Source organism: Saccopteryx bilineata, chromosome 2 (genome assembly GCF_036850765.1).
Source record: "Saccopteryx bilineata isolate mSacBil1 chromosome 2, mSacBil1_pri_phased_curated, whole genome shotgun sequence".
In the NCBI taxonomy this organism is placed as follows: domain Eukaryota; kingdom Metazoa; phylum Chordata; class Mammalia; order Chiroptera; family Emballonuridae; genus Saccopteryx; species Saccopteryx bilineata.
The window spans coordinates 247,965,450-247,990,216 of record NC_089491.1 but is presented as its reverse complement, the minus strand read 5'-3'; the positions used below and the strand labels follow the sequence as shown (position 1 = coordinate 247,990,216).

Genomic DNA, 24,767 nt, shown 5'->3' with positions numbered 1-24,767 from the left:
CGGTCCAGGTGAGGGATGAAGCCTTCCCCCGCAGACGGCGGCGCGGCGTGCGCGCGCGGGACGGGGTGTACGGGCGCCGAACCACTCGCGGGCGAATTCCCTCTGGGCTGCGGCTTGCACGAGGGGTGGGCGGCGTGAGCGGCTAAGAGCCCCGGCGGGTTGCCCGGCGGCGGAGCGTGGCGGAGCGGGAGGGCGGTGCGGCGCCCAGGAGGGACTGAGGGAGGGTCGGAGGAGTGTAGCCCCGGTGGGCGGTGGAGGCAGAGGCTCAGTCGCGGGCAGAGGGCTCGCCGGCCTCTCGCTTCGGGCCCTTTTGGGTCCCTCCAAGCCGAGGGCTCCACGACTGCCTGCGCGTGGAGCAGCAGGGTCCAGGGTTCTGCAGTCACGCGGGTGAGTATCGGCAGCGGGTGGAGCAAGTCGCTCAGCAAACTGAGCAGCCCGGGTGGGGCTCCTCACATCTTCCCCGCGCCCAGTTGTGGACTAGAATAATTCTCTCTGATCTGGAGCTTTTGACGAAACAGTCTGCCCGCGGGTCCCAGCTCGGGCAAGAAGGGGTTAATGAGGGGACTGGAAGGGCGTCCCTCTCCCCTCCACCACCTCTACCACGGAGGGTCAGGGGATGGTGCCCCAGGAGGCTAACCCAGAGTCTCCAGGAAGCCCCAGGGTTTTTCACTTTCACTTCTCAATATTGGGGTCACCCTTGGACTCCACATCTAGCCACTGCTTTCAGGTGTCCTCCCAGATACACAGGAAGGCTCCCCCAAGTTTGGAGGACACAACCACTGGCACCCCACATGCTGGGACAACATGCATCCCAGGTAACGCACAACCACACTCAGGAGACCACCCCACCGCACCCCCATATGGGAACCCATGTATAGACTGCAGGTGGGTGCAGCCACCAGCAAAAGGACCTCTGGTGACACGATGACACAGCCAAGCACACCTCTGGGTGTGAACCAGTGGCACTGGGCACACCCCCTACAACACTACCATGACCTGCTTCCACTGATGCCCCCTCCCAGCTGGGCTTTCCCCCTGCATCAGAAACAGCTTCTCCTGGGGTCCTAGAAGCAGTGTGCTGGCCCTGCTCAACAAGGAGGGACAGGGAAGTCTGGCTAGTCCCCATATCCCCCCTGTACTACCCCTAGGTCCCCACAGGTCACTGTCACAGCCCTGAAGGACCACTCAGGGCTTGGGACATGCTCTGGCAACAACTTCTCTTTCCCTCCACAGTCCACAAGCCTGCGGGCAGGGAGGGGCTCATTGTACATGAAGTCACATACAGCACTATCCAGCATGCTCACCCACAGCACTCTGGCCTCAAGCTCTCTCCTGGACCTCAGGCCCAGGAGCAAGTCGCTTCCCACTGGAACCTAATCCCTGGTCCCCAGTTCCTGTGCCCTCCCCACCTTCCAGCCAGTACCCCCTGCAGCCTCGGGTCTGAGGCCCTGGGATTGTAAAAACCCTGAGAGAGTCAGCAAACTGTCTGCCCCCTACCCCCATCCAGACAAGCACAGGCAAATGATGTGGTTGCAGGCAGAGAGGCCTTGGAAAGGAGTCCCTGACTGCCAGAGCCTTAGTGCAAGACCAGAGAGGCTCCTGGAAGGCAGGGAGGCTTCACATCTTGCTGGGGAGACACTGGACAGGAAGACCATGGACGTCTGATATGGTCAGAGGAGGCCCCAGAGGCAGTAGGTGGGGAAAGGCACAAGCCAAGTCAAATCCTTTCATCCTGGATGCCTGGGCCTAGAGGCCTTCCCTCACTCTTGTCGGGCCTAACTGCCCCAGGCGAGCAGGCTGCGTGTGGAGTGGGTGGCAGCGAGGGGCAGCACAACCAGGACTGAAAGGCTTGAACTCCGACGTGTCCTCTGCTCCCTCGGCCAGTCCAGGCCCCGCCCCTGGCCCTCCCTGCGCCTGGCCGGTGCAGTGCGTGGGGAGGTCAGAGGAGCGGGCACTGCCCACCCTCCGGATGTATAAGCGTCCTGGCCAGAGGCGGGCGGTGCGCGCGGGTGCGCGTGACGCTTGGACTCCCGGGCTGCACAGCCTGGGCGGTGTCCCTCTGCCTGGGGTCCCCAGCCACAACAGTGAGCCAACCGAAGGGGGCCAGGGAGACTTGCTGGGCTGGGTCCTGTCCCGCTGCACCGAGGCCCTGCTGGAGCCCGAACTGCCCTCTCCTCACCCAGGTGCACGGGCAGCCAGGGAGGAGGAGGCAGGAGGGGCTGAGGGCAGGGGCAGGACCGGGCCCAGGCGTCCCCTCGGTACTTTCCGGTGCCCCACTGCCTTGGGCTGAGGCTGAGCACTCCCGGTATAACTACCTTCCCTCTGGAACAGTAGAGGCTGGCAAAGGGAACCTTGGTCTCCGTGGGAACAGTGGAATATTCAAGGGACACTGGTCATGGGGGTCCCTGGGAGCAGAGGCGAGGGTCCAGGAGCTTGAAAAGCAGAAGGGCCCTGTGCTCCTAGGGCGCCCCACCGGTCTGGGCCGCTTGGCTGCCACTGGCCCGGGTTGGGGGGCCGTGACGCCATAATCCCCTGGGTCCGGGCTAACGGCTGTGAGTGGCACCGCAGGCTCCCGCCCCCGGTTCCCGTGGGCTGGGCTGGCCTCGGTGCGGCTGGGTGCACGCAGTCGGAGGCGGCGCCGGCTAGGCCGCCGGGCGCCTATGGACGCGCGGAGCCCGCTGTCTCCCCGGGCCAGCGCGTTCAGCATCGCCTCTCTGGTTGCAGCCGAGGCCGCAGAGCATACCGCTCGCCTGGGCCCCGGGTCCTCCGACCGGGTGAAGTTTCACCGGCTGCTGGAGTCCCCGGCCGGGATGCACTTCAGCACCGTCACCAGGGACATGGAAGGTGAGCCTTCCCGCTGCGGCTACAGCGACCTGCCCTCCAGCACCCCTGCCGTTGCTGCCGCGGGACCCAAGCAAAGAGGGTTGGCAGGGCGAGGGCAAGGAGAGGGCGGGAGGGGAGCTCTGGCAAGGTGGGCTCCAGGCTTCCAGCTTCAACTCTGGGGCAAAGGAAGGGCAGGCATCCTGCCCAAAGCCTGTGCACCCTCCAGCCTGGGGACCCAGCTGCAGAGACCTGCATGCAGCTACACACAGGCCCAAAAGAGGGCTAGTGGAGGTGGAGGCAGTGAAGGACAGGAGAGAGGACCAGAGAAAGGCGCAGGAAGTTGCCTTGAGTTCAGAGGAATGGGAATGAAAATAGTATAAAAAGAGAATGCAAGACTCAGAGAACGTGGAAAAGGAGGGAGAGAGAAACGGTGAGGCATTGGGGAGGAGAAGAAATTGAGAAAAGGAAAGAAAATACAGAAAACCCAAAAAAGGAGAATAGGCAAAAGGAGAAAAACGAAAGAAATAAAGAGGGTAAGAACAAAAGAGAAGAAACTAAAGGAAATATTGTCATTAAAAAACTTCAGTTTTTATTTTTTAAAAAGAAGGAAAAAACAATAACAAAGATATACAGAAACAATACGGCAAAGGCAGACTGAAAAGAAAGTGATGAAGAATAAAGTGTAAGAATAGAGCGGAACATAACAAGAAAAAGAGGACGAGGCAGAAAAAATAGAAATAAAGAAAAACGAAAGAGATAGTGGAAGAAGGAAAGACGAATAGGAGGGAAAATTTAAACGATGAGGACAAAGGTAAAAACAAAACAAAACAAAAAACCAAACTGGAAGGAGAGCTTGTAGAGAGAAGAGAGAAGTGCAACACGGGAGGGCGGCAGAGCGAGGGGCTGCGGCGGGCCCGGCGCTCTAGGGAGCCGGTCCGGGCGGTCGGGGGGCCCGGGCCGAGCAGCCGCGGCGGGCGGGCTGGGGGCCGGGGAGGGGGAAGGGGCGGAGGAGGGGCGCGGGAAGAGGAGGAGGAGGAGGCATTGTCTCGGCAGGGGGGGGGGGGGCGCGGGGCGGGGCGGGGCGGGGCGCCTCCTCGGGGCTGGCCCGCAATGTGGGGCGGCGCGGCCCCGGACGCGGCGCGGCGCCCGCCACTCGGCCCGGGGCGCGGGGTAGCGCTCACCTCGGCGGCGGGGCGGCGGCGGCGGCGGCCCGCGGGTCATGATCTCCGCCGTGTCCAGCCCGTGGCTCACGCAGCTCTCGCATTTCTGCGACGTTGCAGCCTTCACGGCCAGCAGCCTGAGCAGCCTGGGGGCCGCCGGGGGCTTCCCGGGCGCCGCGTCGCCGGGCGCGGACCCATACGGCCCGCGCGAACCGCCCCCGCCGCGCTACGACCCGTGCGCCGCCGCCGCCCCGGGCGCCCCGGGCCCGCCGCCGCCGCACGCCTACCCGTTTGCGCCGGCCGCCGGAGCTGCCACCAGTACCGCTGCCGAGCCCGAGGGCCCTGGGGCCAGTTGCGCGGCCGCCGCCAAGGCACCGGTGAAGAAGAACGCGAAGGTGGCTAGCGTGAGCGTGCAGCTGGAGATGAAGGCTCTGTGGGACGAATTCAATCAGCTGGGCACCGAGATGATCGTCACCAAGGCTGGCAGGTCAGGCAGCCCTTCTCCCTGTTGCGACCCTCCCCACGTGGCGCCAGTCTCGGGCAGCGGGTTTTGGCCCGATCCATGCTACCGGGACAGAGAAGCAGGGTGGGGGGCGCGGCCTGGCCACCTGCGGTTCCTTTCGGTGCGGGCAAGCTCTTTCGCTATCCGCGTCCCGGCTCCAGCGACAGCCGCCTGGCGCTCCGAGTCGGAGGGGACGGCTCGGGAGGCCAGGAAGGCGGCAGAGAGAAATCCCGCGGACTTGCCTCCCGACCAGCAGCCCCAGGACAGGGCGTCGCCAGAAACGGACCAGCTCGGAGCACACCGGGCTTAGGGGAAAGGCAGCTGCCTCTGAGGGGCCTCGCCACCAGCCGGCTCCCAGTGGATCCCACCTCAAAGGAAACTCGGTCTTTGGTTCCCTTCTTCAGTCTATCCCAGCTAAGAAGGGGCAGCTGGGCAATAGTCTGGAAAATTTTAGGGGAGAATTAAGACTAAAACAGTGTGTTCTGTTCTGTGGAGGTTGCTGCCCAGTTTTCTCAGGCCTAAATTCCGGGTGATTGTGGGGCCTGGTTCTCCCGCTGGGGCCCGCCGTCTTCCAATTGGCCTGTATTTGTTGTAAGGGCCCAGAGAGAAGAAGGGGAACAAGTTTTTCGATGCAACGGATTTGACCAACAGACAAAGGCGAGTGCCGGGCTGTGTCTAATGTACACACAGAGACACCAGCTCTGCATCCGCCTGGCCAAAGGGAGCTCAGGGCCTGTTTGCAGAGCCTTCTCGTGGTTTCTGTTTCCTTGCTGAGGCCGTCCTCCCTGAGAAGCCTGGGGCTTGTGCTTAGCGCCAGCTCCGTGGGTCTTCTTCAGGCTCTGCTTGCTGTCCTGGGCACACGGCCCCCACTGAGGACTATGCCCTGGCCTCTGGTCCACCCTAGCCCAGCAAGGGCCTTGGCACCAGCCAGGCTTCACCCCAGAAGCCAGTATCTTGCAGTACCCTCCAGCCTGCAGAGGCAAAGGTGGAGTGGCAGTGGTAGTGGCAGTGGTGGAGGTGGTGGTAGGCCTGTCCAGGGGGACTAGCTCCGTGGCATCCGTTTTCTGCCCTCCATCAGCAGGGAGTGAGGAGAAACCCTAGGAAGGGCTGGGGGCCCAGGCCTAGTGCTGTGCTCCAGGGCACAGCGGCTAACACTGCTGCCCTTCAGGACAGGGTCAGCCCACAGCCAGTGGCCCATCCTAAAGTGGCTTAGTGCCCTTTCAAGAGCTCGATCTGGTAATCAAGTTGGAGTCCAGGAGAAGCAGAGTTAGGGACCATGAAGGCACAAACCAAGTCTACTCTAAGTAGCTGTGTCTTGGGGTTATGGTGGGGACTTGCATGTTTTATGTTCCCGTAAAAACTAGGAAGACATTAGTGCAGCACTGGGAAGGAGGTAGGACCTGAGAGTCGGGGCACAGTCTGGGTTATGGGCTCCAAGGCCTCAGCCTCACTAAGGGAATGGAGAGCAGCTGCAGACCCATTCTGAAGGGCAACCAGGACTGCTCAGAATCACACAGACTAACCCAGTTTCACTTTGTTTGAGCCGGGAGCTCAGATCGAGCTGGTATGGCTCCGTCAAGGGCTGAGAACCCCTGGGACTGCGTCCTGCTGCTGGGATGTTTTCAGCTGAGGCTATCTGGGCAGTTGTCAGGCTGGGTCCACACAGGCAAGGGTGGCGGAAGCAACTGGCTGAGGTTGGGCTGTGGAGGTTCCGCTCTAGTACTGAGTTAGCCATTTTTTGTGTTTTAAAAAAGTGAGCAGGGGGTTGCCCGACTGTTCCTCTTGCCTTGACCAGGCAGGGACAGACCTAGTTGGGTTAGAGCAGCTGCGTGAGCAAAAAACGAGATGGAGGGACCAGGACAACAAACCCAATGTGCAGCAGTCAGCAGGGAGACTGTCCTGTCCTGGCGGGCGAGGTGGGTTGGCCCTGCCCTTCTCCACTTAAGGTGCCCTGCCTCCCTGCCACCCCAGGCGCATGTTTCCCACCTTCCAAGTGAAGCTCTTCGGCATGGACCCCATGGCCGACTACATGCTCCTCATGGACTTTGTGCCTGTGGACGACAAGCGCTACCGGTGAGCGCCCAGCAGGACCTGGAAGGGTGATCTGGGAAGCCACAGGTCCCTGCCTGGTGATGTCTTGGGGGCGGCCCATGACATTGGTAACTGGGTGGTCACTTGTGCCAGCTTCCCCACCAACCTGTGTGCCTTGTTCAGTCCCCACCCTGTCAGACCCTAGACTTACACCCCACCCCCAGAAACTCTCCAGAATTCCCCTTAGGAGATCACACAGGCTGGTTACCTCCCTACCAGCTGTAGGCGCAAGGCAGCTCCCATACTTCTGGGTGGGGGGACAAACCCCAGCACACAGCCCCCCTTTTTCTATCTCCTCCCACGAGGTGAGCATGGGCACCTAGTCTCCTTCCCTCATCCCCAGGGAATGCTGGGCCTTGGAGCAGGGCAGAAAAGGTGGGGTGACTGGGAGAGATTACGCAGGGCGGGCCTTAGTTGCTCCCTTAGTTGCTCGGACAATTAACAGCAATTAATAAAGAGATCGTGGTTCGCCCGGTGCCCCAGGCTGTATGCATAGCCAAATCAGGCTCCTGCTGAGCGAGTGACTCTGGAAGCTAGTGGCAGGGAAGCCCAGAATAGGCAGACCCGTGTGCAGCGAAATGTGTGTGGCACCGGGAGCTCAGCCTCCCTCCACCCTCCACCCTCCACCCTCCTCCCTCCTCGGTGCCCGGCTTCCTGCTGTCTTGTGTATTGGGACAGGAGGGAGTTTTCTGTTTTCTCTACAATCCCCCTCGGAAAAGCTCCCAGCCTGTGTGGCAGCTGAAGCCTTGATTTCACTGATGGGGAAACTCATCAGAGGCACTTTCGGGTTTCACTCGGCAAGGCCCTCTCAGTTCACCCCCACATGACGTGACCCATGCTCCGGTGCCGTCCCAGGTACGCCTTCCACAGCTCCTCCTGGCTGGTGGCCGGGAAAGCAGACCCTGCCACTCCAGGCCGAGTACACTACCACCCTGATTCACCTGCCAAAGGTGCACAGTGGATGAAGCAAATTGTGTCCTTTGACAAGCTCAAGCTGACCAACAATCTGCTGGACGACAATGGCCACGTGAGCAACCCCCTTCCCCAGGCTACCATGTTGTACCCCCTGCAGGCCCTCTGGAGTCCCTGCTGACCAGAGATCTTGAGGTAGAGCTTGGGTAGCTTGGGTTGTGGATGACGGACAGCCTGCGGAGGGTGGCTCCTCTGGTGGGCTCACAAGGCCTGGTGAACCTTGGGCCTGGAGGGGGCCACCTTGTTTCCCTCGCCCTATTTGATCTTTCACTGGAGGTTTTTAACTGGAAAGGATGAGGCACTGTGTGGGGGTAGTTGCAGGAGGCTTTTCGGAATCCAGTCTGGTAATGTGGGTTGCAGTAGTTCTTGAGGATGAAGAGAAAAAGAATCTAAGCCCTGATCTTTTGTTACTCAGAGTGTCTTTTCCAGTGGTCCCCAATTAGTCACAGCCTCTACTTGGGCCCCATGGCCAGACCTCATTTTGGGAGTTAAGGGTTTTGCCCAGGTTCTCTGGAACGTTCATTGCCCATCCTGATCTTGGCCAATTTCCTAGCTCCCCACCTTGTCACCTTCTCTTCCAGATTATTCTCAACTCCATGCACAGATATCAGCCCCGCTTCCATGTGGTCTACGTGGACCCACGTAAAGATAGCGAGAAATATGCGGAGGAGAACTTCAAAACCTTCGTGTTCGAAGAGACGCGCTTCACTGCCGTCACTGCTTACCAGAACCACAGGGTAAGACCCTGAGGACTGACACCCTTGACACTTCTGGGAGGGGGTGCAATTTTCAGTCCCTGCCTGGGGAACAGAAGGTTTGGACCTGAAAGTTGTGAACCCCCGTGGAAGGAAACTGCATTCAGCCCTACCCCCAAGGGCCTCAAGCAGTTCCCACCCCTCTGCTGCAGGACGTCCCAGTCTCCTATCAGGTTGACCTCTCAAGCAGTAACTGTCAATGTGGCCTGAAAGTTTGTTTTCCAAACCATTCCGGAAACTCCCCATCAGGGGCCAGATCTGAGGTTTACCCAGATTCCTAGGGCGCCCCTTTGCTCTTCTCCACTGCGGGATGGGGGTGGAGGTGACCACATTTCCATCCCAGCCAGGGGCGCAGGGTCTCCCTCCCAACCACTTGGGGCCCCCTAAAGGGTTCCCTTTCAAGAAAGGAGGCTCGGCAAACAACGGCAGGGGAGAGAGGCACAACCTCCGTGGGGGAGGGGCAGTTGTGGGCCAGTTCATGTCAGCAGAAGAGTGTAGGGGAGCCCCTCTTAACACTCCCCAACTCTTCACGGAATTCCGATGGCCCCCAGCTCATGGGTTCGAGCCGCTTGTTCAGTGCCCTCTTCCCTTCAGATCACACAGCTCAAGATCGCCAGCAACCCTTTCGCCAAAGGCTTCCGAGATTGCGACCCCGAAGACTGGTGAGTCCTCAGAGGAGGCAGCGAGCGCCGGCGCCTGTATAGGGAGCCCCGTGACCCACCGCCCGCCTCCCTCCCACAGGCCCCGTAACCACCGGCCCGGCGCGCTGCCGCTCATGACCGCCTTTGCGCGCTCGCGGAACCCGGTGGCTTCCCCCACGCAGCCCAACGGCGCGGAGAAAGGTAGGGCCGGGGTCGTGGGATCCGGGCCGTGGCCCTGCGTGCGCTCCGCCCCCGGGAGGCGGCTGCGCCCGGCCTTGCCTGCGCCTCAGGGGCGCTCGCGGCCTTCCCGCTGCTTGCACAACGGCCGTGGCGGCGGGCAAGCGCGCACTCGCCCGCCCGGCCCGACGGCTGAGCCTCGCCCTGCCGCCTGCCCTGACGCCCGCGGAGGGCGCGTGTACCTGGGGAGGGCCGGAGTCCCGGGCTGATTCGGAGGGAAAGGGCGGGAGCAGACCTGCACCTCTTGCCGGCGGGACTCTCGAGGGTCCCCTCTGCGGTTCGGACCCCGCGCTGACCCGTCGGCCCTTCTCGCAGACGCGGCCGAAGCCCGGCGAGAATTCGAACGGGATGCGGGCGGGCCGGCCGTGCTTGGGGACCCGGCACCCCCGCCGCCGCTGCTGGCTCGCGTGCTGAGCCCCGCGTTGCCCGGGGCTGGTGGCACTGGAGGCCTCGTTCCGCTGCCCGGCGCGCCCGGAGGCCGGCCCAGCCCTCCGCATCCCGATCTGCGCCTGGAGGCGTCCGGTGCGTCGGAGCCACTGCACCACCACCCCTACAAGTACCCGGCTACCGCCTATGACCACTACCTCGGGGCCAAGAGCCGGCCGGCGCCCTACCCGTTGCCTGGCCTGCGTGGCCACGGCTACCACGCGCACGCACACACGCACCACCACCCGGTGAGCCCGGCTGCCGCCGCCGCAGCTGCCGCCGCCGCTGCCGCCGCCAATATGTACTCGGCAGGGGCCGCGCCGCCTGGCTCCTACGACTACTGCCCCAGATAACGCGGCCGCCCCGCTCGTGGACCCGGGCAGTCCTGAGGCCGGCAGGGAACGCGCCACAGCCCCGGGCCACCGCGGGTACCCCCTTTCCCAGCCTCGCAGCCATGGGGTCCTCCACACTCGCCCAAACGATGTCGAAGGACCTGATTCCCCAGCCCGAGAGCCACCGCGGCCCGCGGCCCGCACCCCACCCCCCATCCCCGAGGGCCACGGGCCGCGCCGCCAGTGCCAAAGCGCCGGGTCAGCGCGGAAGGAAGTGATATTTATTGTTCTCCGCGAGACCGCGTCGCCCCCGGGCCCTGCCAGCAATTGCAGTGTAGACGACTCGAGAGCCCTGTCTGCAGGCGGTGTAGATACGTGTAGATATTTGTAGATACTGTAGATACCGCGCCGTCGACGACTTGATAAACGGTTTCGCCTTTTTTGGAAGCTGCCTGCGTGTCCATTTATTTGCGAATAGTTAAACCGCGCGGGGATCTCGGGCACAGCGAGTCCATTGGACTCGGGAACTTAAGGATCTGCCTAGCTTTAGTGTTCGCAGGCCGTGGGTCGGGCCTTGTGCGGAGCGGAGGTCCCAGCAATGCCCTCCGAGCCCTTTTCCAGAACCTCTTGCAGGCAGGCCACGCCTCTCTTCGTCCTCTCTCCTCCCCCTCGGCGAGCGGCCCGTCCGGGTTTGCTCTCACTGCCCCCTCCCGGCTTTTCCCGGCCCTGCCCGCGTGCCCCTTTCCCACTTCAGCCTTATAGCTTCACCCCAACTTCCCTCAGGCTGTGGGTACCAGGGCTCCGCCCAGCCACAGGTGTGCATCCGGCCTTTTTACTTAAATTCTTCACATGGGCAGTTGTCCCTCTTCTAGGACTTGGGCCTATGGGGGGGAGGGGCGCTATTTTCAGGACCGATGCCAGTTCTGCGTGCTTTTCCACGGAAGCTGGGAATGACGGTAGCAACAGAACACTGTCACTGGGGATTGGAGAGGGAGAAGCTCTGACTCCGATCAAGGAAAGACAAAAACAGGCAGTTCTGCTCTCCTAGCATTTCCCCTGGCTGGCCTTAGCCCTGGCCTGTGTTTCCCCCTGTTTATTGACTCTATTCACTGTGAGTGTCCCCATGGAGTGACCTGGACAGGGGGCACAATGACAGTGGTCATGAGTCATCTTGAAACCTGTCTGTAAAGCAATTTTCCCAGGCCAGGTGGTGAGGGACCTCTCCCCGTTAACTCAACACCAGGGATGGGCCAGAGGAACCCTTTGATCCCTCCCTTCCTGAGTCCAGGCAGGAAAAGCTAACAGCCAGTCAACGTCAAAGCTACTAACTTGGATACAAAATGAACGGGAAATTCAAGTGGTTGAGGTTGTGTCCCAGTGCTTGTGGCAATCACTGCCATATGGCAATGGCAGCCTTCTCCCAACCTCTCTGAGGGCATGGCCAGGCATTTCCTGATGTCTGTCCTGGATTGGATGCTTTCTTCCCAGATGTGTTTGTCCTGGAGCTGCGAAATGACCAAGGGCTTAGAAATTGGATGGCAGGAATCGGTCCCATGTGGTGGATCTAGAATGAGTGACCAGGGCCACTGAGGGGTGAGTTCTGGAGCCAGGGCCGCCCAAAGCCTCCAAGGGCATCTAGTATTAGGGTATGAAGACTCTTGCAGCATCTACTCAAGTGACCAGCAGGCTCAGTGGACACAGCTTCTGGGATGCAATCATAAGGAAAGCTCTGGACATCCATCCTTTATGGACACCCATCCTTTATGGACACCCATCCTTTTTTGTTTTTCTTTTAAAATTATTTTAGATTTTATTTATTCATTTTTTAGAAAGGAGAGAGAGAGAGAGAGAAGGAAGGGGGAGGAGCAGGAAGCATCAACTCCTATACGTGCCTTGACCAGGCAAGTCCAGGGTTTTGAACCAGTGACCTCAGCGTTCCAGGTCAACACTTTATCCACTGCGCCACAATGGGTGAGGCAAGGACACCCATCCTTTATAGACACTTGCCCACCCCTCGCTGCAGATATCCCTCTGGGGGCAGCCTGTTTTGAATTTGCACCACAGAGACACCCACACCTTTCCTTGTCCAGGGAGGCCAACAGGAGTGATGGGCTGCGGTTGGCCCTGCAGTTGACAGTGTCCCCTATAGGTGTTGGGCACCCCTCCTATGATTCTCAGGCCTCCCTCTCTGCACATTCTCCATACCCAGGCCACTGGGGAAGGGCAGGAGGTGAGAATCTCAGTTGAAGAGATCTCCCTTTTGCTTTTTTTCAAAGCTCAAGTGAGGAGAAATGCTCCTCTGAACTAATTATGGTCCCTGGTGTTTGCAAATGAGAGGACACAGCCAGTACAGGCACCTTCCATCCTTGTGCATATGATCCTCTCCCACAATCATAAACCACTCAAGATGGAGAACCACACTGCTGTCCATCACGGTGGCCACTAGCACTTACATTTTAATGAATGAAAATAAAATAAAATTAAACACTGGGTTCCTCACTGGTTACGTTCTGAGTGCTGGACACGCAAATGAGGGCTCGCCCTGCACTGGAGAACAGCCCCCAAAGGAGTGAGTTTCTCTTCTCTGCCCCATAGATGGGTTTGCCCAACTGAGAACCTCTCATAAATGGGTCTGTGCAGCAGTGTGCCTGGGCTGGCTGCTCCTGCTTTACTGTGTGTCGCGAGGCGGTCACATGCTGCTGCTCACTTGGCAGTTCTCGGTGCTGACCAGTGTCCAGTCTCCTGTAAAGGGCACGTGGTTGTTTTAGGATGGATGTTTTAGTATTCGGCACTGAGGGCAGGGCTAGCTCCTCCAGTCAGCCCTGCGGTGCGCAGGCTGTGTCGCCTCACTAGGTTGCTATGTTGTCACCCTGCCTTGAGTCCTGGCATGGAGGTGGTGAAGGAAGAGCTGGTTCAGGTTACCCAGCTTCTACTGGGGGCTCCAAATTTTAGAAAGACACTAGGGTCATCTCTGAGTTGTTCATTCTTGAACAGAGTGGTGAGTACCCACAGCTGCAGGTTCTGCCATGTGGGGCTGACATACTGCAGGCATCTGCCCTGGACAGTCCTTGAAATCCTTGTGAAGCACCTGGCCCAGCAGCTTCCTTTCTGTGACTGTCTTCTCGGTCTCACTTCTGTTTCCCTCATTTTGGGTTCCTCAGCGAACATGCCTGGCCTGCCCTTTCTAGGAGCCGCCGTGCTGGGCAGAGCCCAAGGTCCTGTCCTACCTGCCTCCTCGTAGGCTCACCACCTCAGCTGTTGGATGCCCTCACAGCGTGCTCCTCAGCTGTCTTCAGGGGTCCAGATGCCAGGACTTAGGAGAACAAAAGTTTGGACTAGAAAAGTCTTCAGAGATCTTCTGGTCCAGAGACCTCAGACTCCTTAACCTTCAAGGCTTTTCAAAAAATAGTAGATGCCCAATGTGTAAAACTAAGTGGAGAAGGAGTGGGCCTGTCCATTCCCCCCTTTACCCTTGTGGATCCCGCGTGAAAGGTCTAGGGAACCCAAGGAACCTGGAGTTTGGTGGGATGACCCCAGCACCCAGCTCCCTGTTTTCGGAGACCAGCCCAGAGACAGTGCCCCGCTCTTTTCAGCGGGGCAGCCTCCGTCTATGACTTAAACGTTCGAGCTCCCAGGAAGGCTTGGGAAACTACCCTGCTGGTTAGGATGTTTCAACACAAACAACTGGCATTTTTGAAGGACGCATCAAGTACCAGGCACCCTGAAGCCCCACGGTTGCCCCCTCCTCTCAGTTGAGTCTCACAAAAGCCAAGATGTGGGAGCTCTAATGATGCCATGGAAGAGTCTCATGGTTGGTTTGAAGACACTCTGGACTAGGACCTCCCTTGTATTGCCACTTTAAGTAAAGCTGGTGACATTGCATGCCTTTCCAGGGACAAAGAAAAAGCATCTGAAACAAGCATGCCAGGGAGCTGTATGGTGCTGCAGACATGGGCACAGTTCTCTTAGCAAACATCTCAGAGGGGCTGGTTATATTCTCCCCTGGGAAGCATTTAGGGTGCACTGAAATTTGGCCATGGAATGAGGGGAGCCTAAAGCCTGGAGTGGAGAGGGAGGGGGACCCTGGGTGTTGTAGGGCTTCAGTCTCCGCCCCAGGGAGCTCCAGCCCCCCTTCCCTCCGGCTAGGGAAGTCCACAGAGTGTGTGGGACCCATATGACTGTGGCTGGGTGAACGTGAGGCACTGATCTCCAGGTGTGCTACAGATCAAAGCACCCGCGCCCGGGAGAATTCCCGGGGCCACAGCTGCTGAGGGCAGAGCCAGCAGAGCAGTGTGCAGGCAGACGGAGGGAGGGTGGGGGTGAGGAGCCTCTCCTAGGACCAAAGGGATGATTCCAGGGCTGGCAGGAGTGCGGGCCAACCTGGAGCTGGGTGCGAGAGACAGTATGCTCACTAACCAGTGGGCCTGTGCCTCGATTTTCCCTGAATGCTGTGGTGCTGACCCCTGTGTGCAGGGAAGCGGGCATCTGATGTGTCTGTCCATCCTGACCCCACATACCTCCTCCCAGCTGCTCTCACCCCTCAAAATCATCTCTGTATCCAGCCAGGGAGCAGGTGGGGGACATGGCCCTGCTGCCCGGTGGCGGCACCCAGACCTGAGAGGGGAGGAAAGGGCTGTTTCCTGGTCTACCTCACACATTTTCTGTATTTAAAAAAAATACACAGCCGTGCCTTTGATTCGATTCCCTTTCCTGCTTGTCGCACTACTTCAAACCAGATGGCTCATGAGATGAAGCTTGGAGTCTCCGCGTCTATTTAACTGCTGCCAGGTCTGCGTGTGGGAGACAGGCGAACCAGAGGTATTTTGTTAAAAGCAGCTCATGTGGGGGCGAAGCTTAGGTTTTAATAGCAGTAATTAAATTATCTTCTTAATTATAAAGAGGAATGGCATTGTAGACATCCTTTATCTATCAGTTTTCAATTGCACAAAGTAAGCACCTAATCCTCTCCTTCCAGTGACTGCCACCCGCTTCTTCCCTCCTGGGCTCACCAGGGCTGCTCCAGCCACACAGACCTCCTTCAGGGACACATGAGGGTGTGTCAACTGTGTCTCGATTCTGAGACTGCTGGAGTGCCTCACACCTCAGCGTCTCTGAAGTCGGGCAGGTCTGTATCCAAGGGGCTCACAGTGTATGTAACCTGAGGCCTTTTCCTTGGGGGCTCAAGCAGGTGGTGCACCTTGTAGTTGATGGGGCCCAGACTGCAGGAACTCGGTTATTCCTCCAGTCACGTATTATGTGCCTGCTGAGCCCCCCACCAGGGGGGGGCAGCAAGAGCAACCCTGGGTGTTGGCATCTCACCCTGGGTGACCTTGCAAATCAGGATCCAGCTCCTCAGGCCCCAGTCCCTGAGCTTTGCCCCACCTTAGCCCTGCTCGCATGGCTGGATGCACACCCCCATCCTCCCTGTCCCCTCCTTGCTCCTCTGTATCACCCTAGCCTCAAGTCCTAGCTTGATTTTTTTTCTCCATCTCCAAACACACTTTTTATCCCAGAAGGTGTTTTCTAAATTCTTCCCCAGGATGACCTCTTTTGTGACCTCATCACAGTGAAGGTGGTGATGGCAGCCAGGGCTAGCGGAAGCCTTGTCGAGGAAGAGGCTGCAGCACTTGGGCCCCCGAAGGCTGCCTGGCTGCACATGGCCACAGCTCAGACCTTTCCCCAGCTGGTAGTATGTCCCCAGAGAGCATGGCAGGCTCAGTGCAGAGCTACCTTTCCCTGCCCTCCTTTGTGTTAAGGGACAGTCTATAGACTCGGGTCATGGGCTGGGGACACAGGTCTTTTTCCTGTATACCTTAGTGTGCTGAGACTCCTTTGTCCCCGAGGTATGTTTTGAGCCCCGCATCCTGCCTGGTGTGTAGCTGACTGGCAGCTAGATGAGCAGGAGCCCCTCCAATGGAGCCACTCTCCTAGTTCTACTCCCACCAGACTGAGTTCACCCAGGGCCCTCTCCACAAGCCTCCCCAGTGTCCAGGGACCCAGACTTGCCTGTGAGGCAGGCAGTCCAGCCCTCAGCTCAAGCAGTGGGTCCCATGCCCTCAGGGAGCTGTGACAGCCCTGAGTGTGGGGGCCAAGACCCCTGGGAGATAGTCCCTCCAAGTCCAGTGCAGCTGGTGCCCAACCAGGTGTGTGCCAGGCAAGCGTGGATGGAGTGAGTTTTCATGGAGTGCAGCGTTAGTGCCCCTGAAAATATCTGGAAGATCCGAGGCTTTCACAGTGAAAGGTCTGTGCTCTTCCTTGGCCACTGACTCCAGGGAGATAGGGCTCTTTCTGGTCCCTATGTTTGTTCACTCCTATAGAAACTACACTTTGAATTTTGATCTTTTCCCAGGCTAGCAATATGCAGTGTGATATTGTCTCAGAGTGCTGGGTAACAGCAATGGGCTCTATAACTGTGGCTAATGTAAGTGTTCTGAGCACTTTAAGGTAGGCCACGCTAAGCTTTGATGTTTGGGAGGTTAGTTGTATTAAGTGCATTTTTTATTTCCAACATTTTTAACTTACAATGTGTTTATTGCAATGTAACCCCACCAGAAGTTGAGAAGCATCTGTATTTGTTGAGATAGTTTCTGCTCTAAAGAGAGCATGTTCCTGCAAGGAGGAGCAGATGACACCCACCAGGATTGCCAGGGTCTCGGTGGTGGTGGGAGTGGCTGGCATGCTCCCTGGGGAGGGATTGAGGGGCTCAGGACAGGTTCTACAGAAGCAAGACCACATTGTGGGTGAGTCCAACCTGCCACCCTGTTCAGGAAAGGGGTCTCCTGCATTTGAGGGTAACCCTTAGAGCAGCGGTATTGGAAAATACGTATTTTCCGATGGCTTTAGGCAACCTCTGTGTTTTGGCCGTTTGACCCCCGCCGGGGTCGCGACCCACAGGTTGAGAATTGCTGCCTTAGAGAGAGGAGCCATTTCTCAGGGACAACCACTGGGCCCAAAGTGTTGAATTGCGCTTGATTAAATTGGCCAGGTGAAGCTTCAAGTGAGCATACCTACAATGAATGGAAGCAGAGACTCGTATAGGAATGTCAACAGCGGCAGGTGTCACCAGAACCAGGAAACAGGCTAGGTGTGCCTCAGCAGGTGGGCGGGTAGACACTGTGGTTCCTCCACCTGCAGAGCAGGACCCTGGGTGGATGGCAACTGCGGCAGGTGAGTGGAGCAGCTAGCTAGACTCCCTGTGGGAGTCCATCTATGGGCACCTGCAGAGGCAAAGCTGCAGAGAATGGACCGGCCCAGTGCGAGCCAGGCTGTGGCAGGGGGCCACTGCAAAGGGCAGGATGGTGTCACCGGGTGGTAGGAAGTCATCACCATTCACACAACCATCTACTAAGGAGTGAATGTTACTGAATTTGAAGCTATGCTCTCACAAAAGAAGAACCTGCCACGCCCTTTCTCGCCCCTCCTTTTCTTTTCTTTTTTTGGACCCCATTCTGGTGTGTCAGTTCTTTCCCTTCTCCTCCCTTTTGGCCCCTTTAACTAAGCTGAATGGTGTCTTGGGAATAGTTTTAGAATTTGTTATTCTCAATTAGCAAAGCAGCATGTTTTTGTTCTTTACTTTTCCAAGTAGATGAGAGTAATGTCAGGTTCCATGGGTCAGGGGGAGGAAAGGTGTGTGCTGTCGTGAGCATCCCCGGAGTGGCCATGGACCCCAACAGAGTCCAGTTCTCTGCCCATCTGCACATTCAGACTCTCCACATCTGTCTCATCTACAAGGAAGAGACATTTTGTAAACGCTTTGTCCACTCTCATCTGGAACTGTCACCGCCATGTTCTAGGCAAGCAGCTGTGAACTCTGGGTGTCCAGTAGCACATACCTCAGAATCTGGACCGCTTGTTCCCAAGCCTTTTAACACTTCGGGCCTGGGGTATTTAATGTTGAAGCCAGGTTGAAATTTCCAAAAACAAAAAACAAAAACCAGTTATTCAATGAATTCTCAAGATTAATAAATTGTATGTTGTGTAATAATTCTCTATATAGTCCCACTCCAACTCAGTTGATAAATCAAAACTTATGGCTACCACAAAGCAAAATTTCTCCGATGTTCAAATATTGGTTGCAGATTTATTAGAAACACTTCTAAATATTTAACAAAAGTGATAAGTCTAACATATCAATTCTAAAAATGTCCTGACATCTTAGGGAACACAAACACATAATATAAGAATCATTACAGCTGGTTCTGAAAGCACTAATTTTAGGTTCTCTCTAGATTGTTTCTCATTCTTTCTTACATGAGTTCTCAGCACCCACATGCTCAACCTGCAGACCAGGTCACTGGAAACCCAGTGCTGGGTCAGACACTTCAGGGGGCCTGGTGCTGCCTTTGAGTGAGGCTGGGCCTCCTGGCCCTAGACTGAGCCCTTCTTTATAACAAAACTTCTCTATAGATTGAGGAACTCTTAACTATAGCCCCGCCTTTCATATTTATTTTCAGTTTCTGACCCTTGGCTTCTCTCCCTGTGATGAGGGATTCTCTAGGTGTCATATGCATGGGAGGTCCTGACCCACTGTTCTGTTATTTGGAGATACGACCCTCATGTGTTGGCATGAGCAACCTTCCTTATGAGCATTTTGTCACACCCAGCAAGGCTGAGTGGGGGGGGGGGGTGCTGTGTGCATGGCCAGTGGGAGTGGGTGGCTGGACACTCCCACCTGCTAATGACAGGAGCACTGGGTGCACCATCCCTGCTCCCAGCTCTGGAGTATCAGATGTCTGTGGTCATTGTTTTCTTGTAACACAGAGAGACACAGGATGAGCTTCATTTGTAAAGGCTGCAAACACCTTGACCTTCCTCCATCACGAGCTGGGGTCTATGGCCTCTTCCCGATACCAGGGCTGGGCAAACAGGGCTCTGGGCTCCCACCTGGCTCAGTGGATGGGCTCTTGGAGCCTCACCTACATAAGAAGACTGACTCCCCTGAGAGTGCAGTGCTGGGAAGCCACGCAGAGGGGCTTGCATCGCTGGGACTCCCCGTGGGACCCTACCATCTAGCAAGCCCCTTAGGTTTGCTGACCCATGGGCTCCACGTACACAGAGGCTAAGTTGATCTGGTTATTTATGCAGCAATAGATAACTGCAACAGGATGAGAGCAAACATCTACATTACTTACTATTCCAAGTCTTTTAAAAAACAAGGGTGAAATGGGTAAAGGGGCTCAATTTTATGGTGACAGATGGAAACTAGACTTTGGTGGTAGGCATGATGTAGTACATACAGATGTTATTATAATGTTGCACACCTGAAACTTATATAATGTTATAAACCAATGTTACCCCGATAAAAAAATAAATTTAAAATATAAATTAAACAATAAAAATGTAAGCATCTTGTCTTAGTCTGTTCAGGCTGCTATAACAAAATACCAGACTAGTGGCTTATAAACAACAGAAATTTACTTCTTATGGTTCTGGAGGCTGGAAGTCCAAGTTCAAGGCTGAGTCAGTGTTGGGTGAGGGCTGGCTTCCTGGTTCACAGATGGCTGACTTCTTTCCATGTCCTTGGATGGTGAGAGAAGTAAGAAATCACTCTGGGGTCTCCCTCTCCCTATCTCTTTTAAAATATACATATATTTATTGATTTTAGAGAGAGAGGAAGGGAGAGAGACAGAAACCTCTATCTGTGTTCTTGTATGTGTCCTGACTGGGGATTGAACCTGCAACCTTTGCGTATTGGGATGACTAACCAACTGAGCTATCTGGCCAGGGCTGAGGACTCTTTTATAAGGACCCTACTCCCATTCTTGAGGGCTCCACCCTCATGAATTAAGCATCTCCCAAAGGCCCCAACTCTTTATATTATGACCTGGGTTGGGGGGGTCAGGTTTCAACTTACGGATTTGGGGGGACACAAACTTTCAGACCATTGCAGTCTCCAGGCACACTGGCCTTATTATAATACCTTCCTGGTACACTTTTTGGTAAGCTTTCTTATCTGAGTGTCTAAGAGAATTCTTAGATTATTAGAGTCTTGCCTGTTGGAACTGATGACAGTGACTGTCACCTTGATGCCTCATGCATCCCAGGCCTGTGTGGGAGACCACTTGACCCTCAACTGCTTCTGAACACATCCGGACTTGTGACAGCAGCAAGATCCCCACGTCTGCCCGTGCCCCGGAAGCAGTTATCCTTTAAGGCAGGAGCAACACATTGTTCCTGTGAAGGGCTAGCTAGTGAATATTTCTGGCTTTATGGGTCCAAGGTCTCAAACATCACGGCGCAAGTGTGGCCGTTGATGACACACAGGCTGTATTTTCCTGACCTCCTGTCTGAAAGCCCAAGCTGGGTGCTAGCCATGAGTATTTAATAAGTTTTTTGTTTATCACACCACGTGGGCATGTCCTACTGCCTATGGTATGCAGCTGGATCTCCTACTCAGATGCTTTTCCACATGGATTCCACAGGCATGGTTTGGGAACTCCTTTTGGTGGGCACCTGTCTGGGTGTGTCAGGTGTGTGTCTGCCCTGTAGCCCTGTTCAGCAGCAGTCGCCTTGCCCTTTGCATCTTGCTTAGCTCCACCCGGCCAGGTGCTTCCTTCCTGTCTGACTCCTAAGGGGCCTTCCGGACAAGCTGGTGTGAGGACCATGATGCTGCTCTCTGGCGTGGGGAGCAGAGTCTAGGCAGGGCTGTGCTGGTCTCAACGTGCATGAAAACCAGAGCACAGGCAGAGATGCTGCAGGAGAGGGGGCGCAGGCTGGATGTGGGCTGCAGGATGGGGAGATGGGCTGTCTGCACCGAAGCACAGGTGCACAGCAAGCTCAGATTCAAGGTCTTCGTCTGTGCCAGCTTGTCTTTAACACTAGGCTTTCCCATGAAGTTATAGCTAGTTGAGTATCAAGCGTTTCTAAAGAACCCCCTGAAGGAATGTTTTTCCTTTGTGCAAACAGTCCTTTTGTGCAGAAGGTGTTTTGTGGCTTCTTGGCAGAGACACAGGTGGGAAACACCTGATTGAACATCACTCACTCAGGAGTGTAAAGACACGCAGTGCACGTCAGCATATAGCCAGCCTGCTGAGCCAGCACGGCGAGGTCTCCCAGGCGGCTGCACCCGTGCGGGTCCTTCCTCCCTCGGGTTGTCCTCAGCATCTGGCTCCCTGGGATCACCCACCACCACACTCAGGCTGGTTTGCCTATTTCTAGAGCACATGGCTCTCTGACATTGTCCCATCTGTGAAACTCAGGAGGCACAGGAATAGGCGGCGAATTCTGACGATCTCAGGCTGTGTGCCTGTTCACTGCTTGATTTGCCATTGGCCTTCAGCTTGCCCGAGAGGAACCTGACCAGCAGCAGGATGCTGAGTAAGTGCTGCACACCGGCTGGGGGGATGGCTGCGGGACCCACCCTGCAGGGCAGACACAGGGTGGGAAGAGGGCCGGCAGCAGTCCTCCGATGCACTCTCTTGCCAGGCGCACATGCTGGGCCACTCACTGCCTGTGCTGCTGGCCAGGACCCCCGAGCCTTCTCTATCTCCCTATACAACTGCCTATCTTCCAGAGGATGTGGGCTGGAGGTGGCACCTGCTGCGGCCCCAGCTGTCCTGTTGATCAGAAGGGCCCCTTCCCTTGCACTGGAGGCAGTAACCACAGATGCTTTGACTTTGTGGTAGAACATCCAAATCCCACCTTGGGCCATGAAAATCACTGCATGTAACATCCTAAGGCCACTCCTGCTGGCCGTGAGGAGGCTGGGCAGCCTTCAGGAGCCAAGGGCCTCAGTCCTACAACACAGAGCCCTGGATTCTGCCAACAACCATGAGAGCTGGAAGGGGCACCCATGCCACTGACTCGACTGCACCTGTAAGGCCCCAAGCAGAGACGCCGGCCACACGTGCCTGCATTCCAGTAAGGACAGGACAGCAGGACACACTGACCAGAGCTGGAACCGCACACGAGAAACTGACTGCTCTTCCCAAATATGTTTTTTCTGGCTGTGAGTAGCCTCACCAAGATCTGAAAGAATGTTAGTTAATAAAGGATACTGTGAGCCACAGGTGAACGAACTCTGCGTCTCTCAGCTGGGGTGGGGTGGGGGGGTGCTGGACTGGAAATGCCTTGCTGAGGGTGCAAGGGCACCCAAGGAGGATGATGAGTGATGCCTGTCCAACATGTCCCCTCATGCTCATCCTGGGGATACTTGGGACTCTGCCCCAGCTGTTTCCTCCACTTGGCACCTCCGCGCAGCCTTCTCCCAGGTCCTGGCAACTCACAGTAAGCGGCTGACTACTGGTAAAATGAGATCGATGTCCATGTCACAGAATCATCATGGTTTAGCCACTGTGGACTGTGTGAAATTATGACTCCTGAGCGAAGCAGTGTTTAAATTTAAGTCCCAAAGAATGTTCAGTTAACAACCAAAGTAGCCAGGAAAAGCATTTTGGAACCAGGGGGGAAATCATGGGGCTGATTTTGCAAAGCCACCCAATTGCCACGGACAGACATGGCTGGTTGTACTGAGCCCAGGGTGTGGAAACACCAAAAGGAAAAGCAGGCCTATTGTACCATAGTAAAATGGAGACTAGAGAAAATTTTGCTGTGGAGTGTGAAGCCTCCCACTGTCCTCCACCTGAGCTCCAGTGGGCTACTCAAAGTAAGTGAGGCCATGCCTAGAACAGCTTCTGCGAGGGCGTTGCCCCAGGGGTACCTCATGCAACCCCATTAGGGCAGACACCCTAAATAGTCTGGGGCAGATCCAAGCTGTGCTGAGTTGTCTGGCCCATGATTACCTCAGCAGAATGCCCACTACTGCACCTTCCACCCCATTCCAGAGGGTCTAGCTAAGTTCCTCTTTGTGGCTGGCAGAACTCCATGGTATGGATGGACCACAGTTTGCATCTCCAGTCATCTGCCTATAGATATTTTGGTTGTTTCTACTTTTGTTTTGTTTTTAAAGTGAGAGGGAGGGAGATAGTGAGGCAGACTCCTGCATGCACCTCGACTGGGATTCACTCGGCAATGCTGTCTGGGGCTGATGCTCTAGTACTGAGCTATTTTTAGTGCCTGAAACTGATGTGCTCAAACCAACGGAGCTATCCTCAGCACCTGGGACCATGCTCAAACCAATCAAGCCACTGGCTGTGGGAGTAGAAGAGGGAGAGAAGCAGATGGTTGCTTCGCCTGGGTGTCCAGACCAGGGATCGAACCCAAGATGTCCATATGCTAGGCTGACACTCTATCCACTGAGACACGGGCCAGGGCCAGTTGTTTGTTTTGAATAAAGCTGCTATAAACATTCATGTAAAGGAAATAAAGAAGCCATCCCCAGAACATAGAGGGCCCAAAGTTAACGTCAAAGGGACTAACCATGAGAGCACACTTGGCCTTCTGGTGAGGAGCAACCATGCGGCTGCACAGAGGCTCCTGTTTGCAGAGCACCTGCCTGTCCTAAGTGAGAGATGCAGGGACAGCACCTGTGTCTACTCTACAGCCCACCCTGGATGGTCAGAGAATCTGGCTAAAGCCTTCCACCAAGGGGTTTGCCCACCTGCTGGAAGATGGCAGTGCCCCTGCATACCTGGCTCCTGGAGCTCAGTCAGCTTCTGGAACTAAGTCAGGGGTGAGGAAGGACTTGGCCCTGGGATGTGACAAAGAAAATGTGAAGCTTTACAAACATGAAGCACCTTTCCCAGACTGGGTGTCTGGAACAGGGCCCACCCCTTATGGCGTGGGAGGTTCGAGTCTGTTCAGGCCCAGGTCCCGTTGCTGCAGAGGCCGTGTGGCACAAGCTGCAGGTCCCACAGTGGGTGCAGAAGTGGGACCCAGAGGAAAACCTGGAGGGACCCACTGGTTTGGATGCCAACGTTTCTAGTACAGTTCATGTCACTGCTGTTCTAGGTGGCTCAGCTGAGTAAACAAAATCCTCAGTCACCAGTCTTTCCATGTGAAATCCATTAAGCCTTGGAGGCTGAGGAACCCGCCTCCTTATCCATCCAGACTCAGCTCAAGGCCCCGCTATGCACGGAGGAGGGCCACATCAGGCACAGAGGGCTCGCAGGGTTGTCACAGCCCGATTTGGCCCCCATACACTGAGATTCGGCCACAAGATGTCCCCGGGACACTGCTCACCAAACACATGATCAGGCGGACAGCCCGGAGCCCAGTTTGAGTCAGCTACCTGCGATGCTCTGTGTGCCTCTGCTTGTGCCTTCAACATGGAGGCAGGGGCCAGCTATGGATATGGGGTCTATGTCACCAACACCTCTTCAATCTGTAGGCATAGTATGCTGGCAGTCAACACACACAGTTCACCTCAGCATTCTGGAAGCACTGCATGCTGACTTGCGATACCCTGTCCCTTTGTCCGTAACACACCTCCATGGGTTTTTTTTGTAAATACAGTGATTCTGCCAAAGGACAGTCATCAAGGTTCTTGTTGAGCTGATGACGTGGACTTAAACAGGGGCAAGGGCACATACCCTCAGCCCCGACCCAGTTTCACAGCCTCCTGAGGCTGCACCAGCCCAGTGCCTGGCACCTTGTACTCCAAGCTGAGAGAGGATGGCCGCTGGGGTGTCCCCACATGGCAGTGGGCTCGAGCAGGGCTCTGAAGGGCACAGAATAACCTTCCTTGCGGCAGTATGTCCACTGTGCAGCCCCATTCTCCCCAGCACCCAAGGAGGGACATTGCCACTTGCCCTTCGCATGTGTTCATGGCTTTGCTTTTGTGAGAAAGCCAGTTGGATTTGGTGCCTTGTCTGACAGACTTCTTTGCTGTTTTGCATTAGCAAACATGGCCATTGTCATCTCAGGTCCAGTATCTGGAGCCTGGACATCTCTGGAAATGGCTGCAGAAGCTTTGCTGGAGGTCAGGGGTG

At 56.3% G+C, this 24,767-nt stretch overlaps 1 protein-coding gene across 5 annotated transcripts; it reads left to right on the top strand.

Moving 5' to 3' along the window:
- The first annotated feature begins 1,991 nt into the window (after nucleotides 1-1,991).
- On the top strand, nucleotides 1,992-21,907 carry TBX1 (T-box transcription factor 1). 5 transcript variants are annotated; one of them, XM_066259859.1, is made up of 9 exons: nucleotides 1,992-2,084; nucleotides 2,725-2,844; nucleotides 4,104-4,470; nucleotides 6,457-6,558; nucleotides 7,432-7,603; nucleotides 8,130-8,285; nucleotides 8,898-8,965; nucleotides 9,045-9,145; nucleotides 9,497-10,370. In XM_066259859.1, exons 2-9 carry the CDS (start codon nucleotides 2,811-2,813, stop codon nucleotides 9,958-9,960), a joined length of 1,464 nt encoding a protein of 487 aa, XP_066115956.1. In that variant the 5' UTR covers nucleotides 1,992-2,084; nucleotides 2,725-2,810; the 3' UTR covers nucleotides 9,961-10,370. The 5 variants fall into 5 exon arrangements, with proteins under 5 accessions (XP_066115956.1, XP_066115955.1, XP_066115954.1 ...); XM_066259858.1 differs by having other exon boundaries at nucleotides 1,996-2,183; XM_066259857.1 differs by having other exon boundaries at nucleotides 1,996-2,305.
- The last annotated feature ends 2,860 nt before the right edge of the window (nucleotides 21,908-24,767 follow it).

Excerpts from the sequence above, each read along its gene's own strand:
- TBX1 (XM_066259856.1), top strand. The coding sequence starts at position 2,661 with ATGGACGCGCGGAGCCCGCTGTCTCCCCGGGCCAGCGCGTTCAGCATC. Across the intron at positions 4,471-6,456 it reads ATCGTCACCAAGGCTGGCAG|GCGCATGTTTCCCACCTTCC; the intron begins GTCAGGCAGCCC and ends CTGCCACCCCAG. Across the intron at positions 7,604-8,129 it reads TGCTGGACGACAATGGCCAC|ATTATTCTCAACTCCATGCA; the intron begins GTGAGCAACCCC and ends CTTCTCTTCCAG.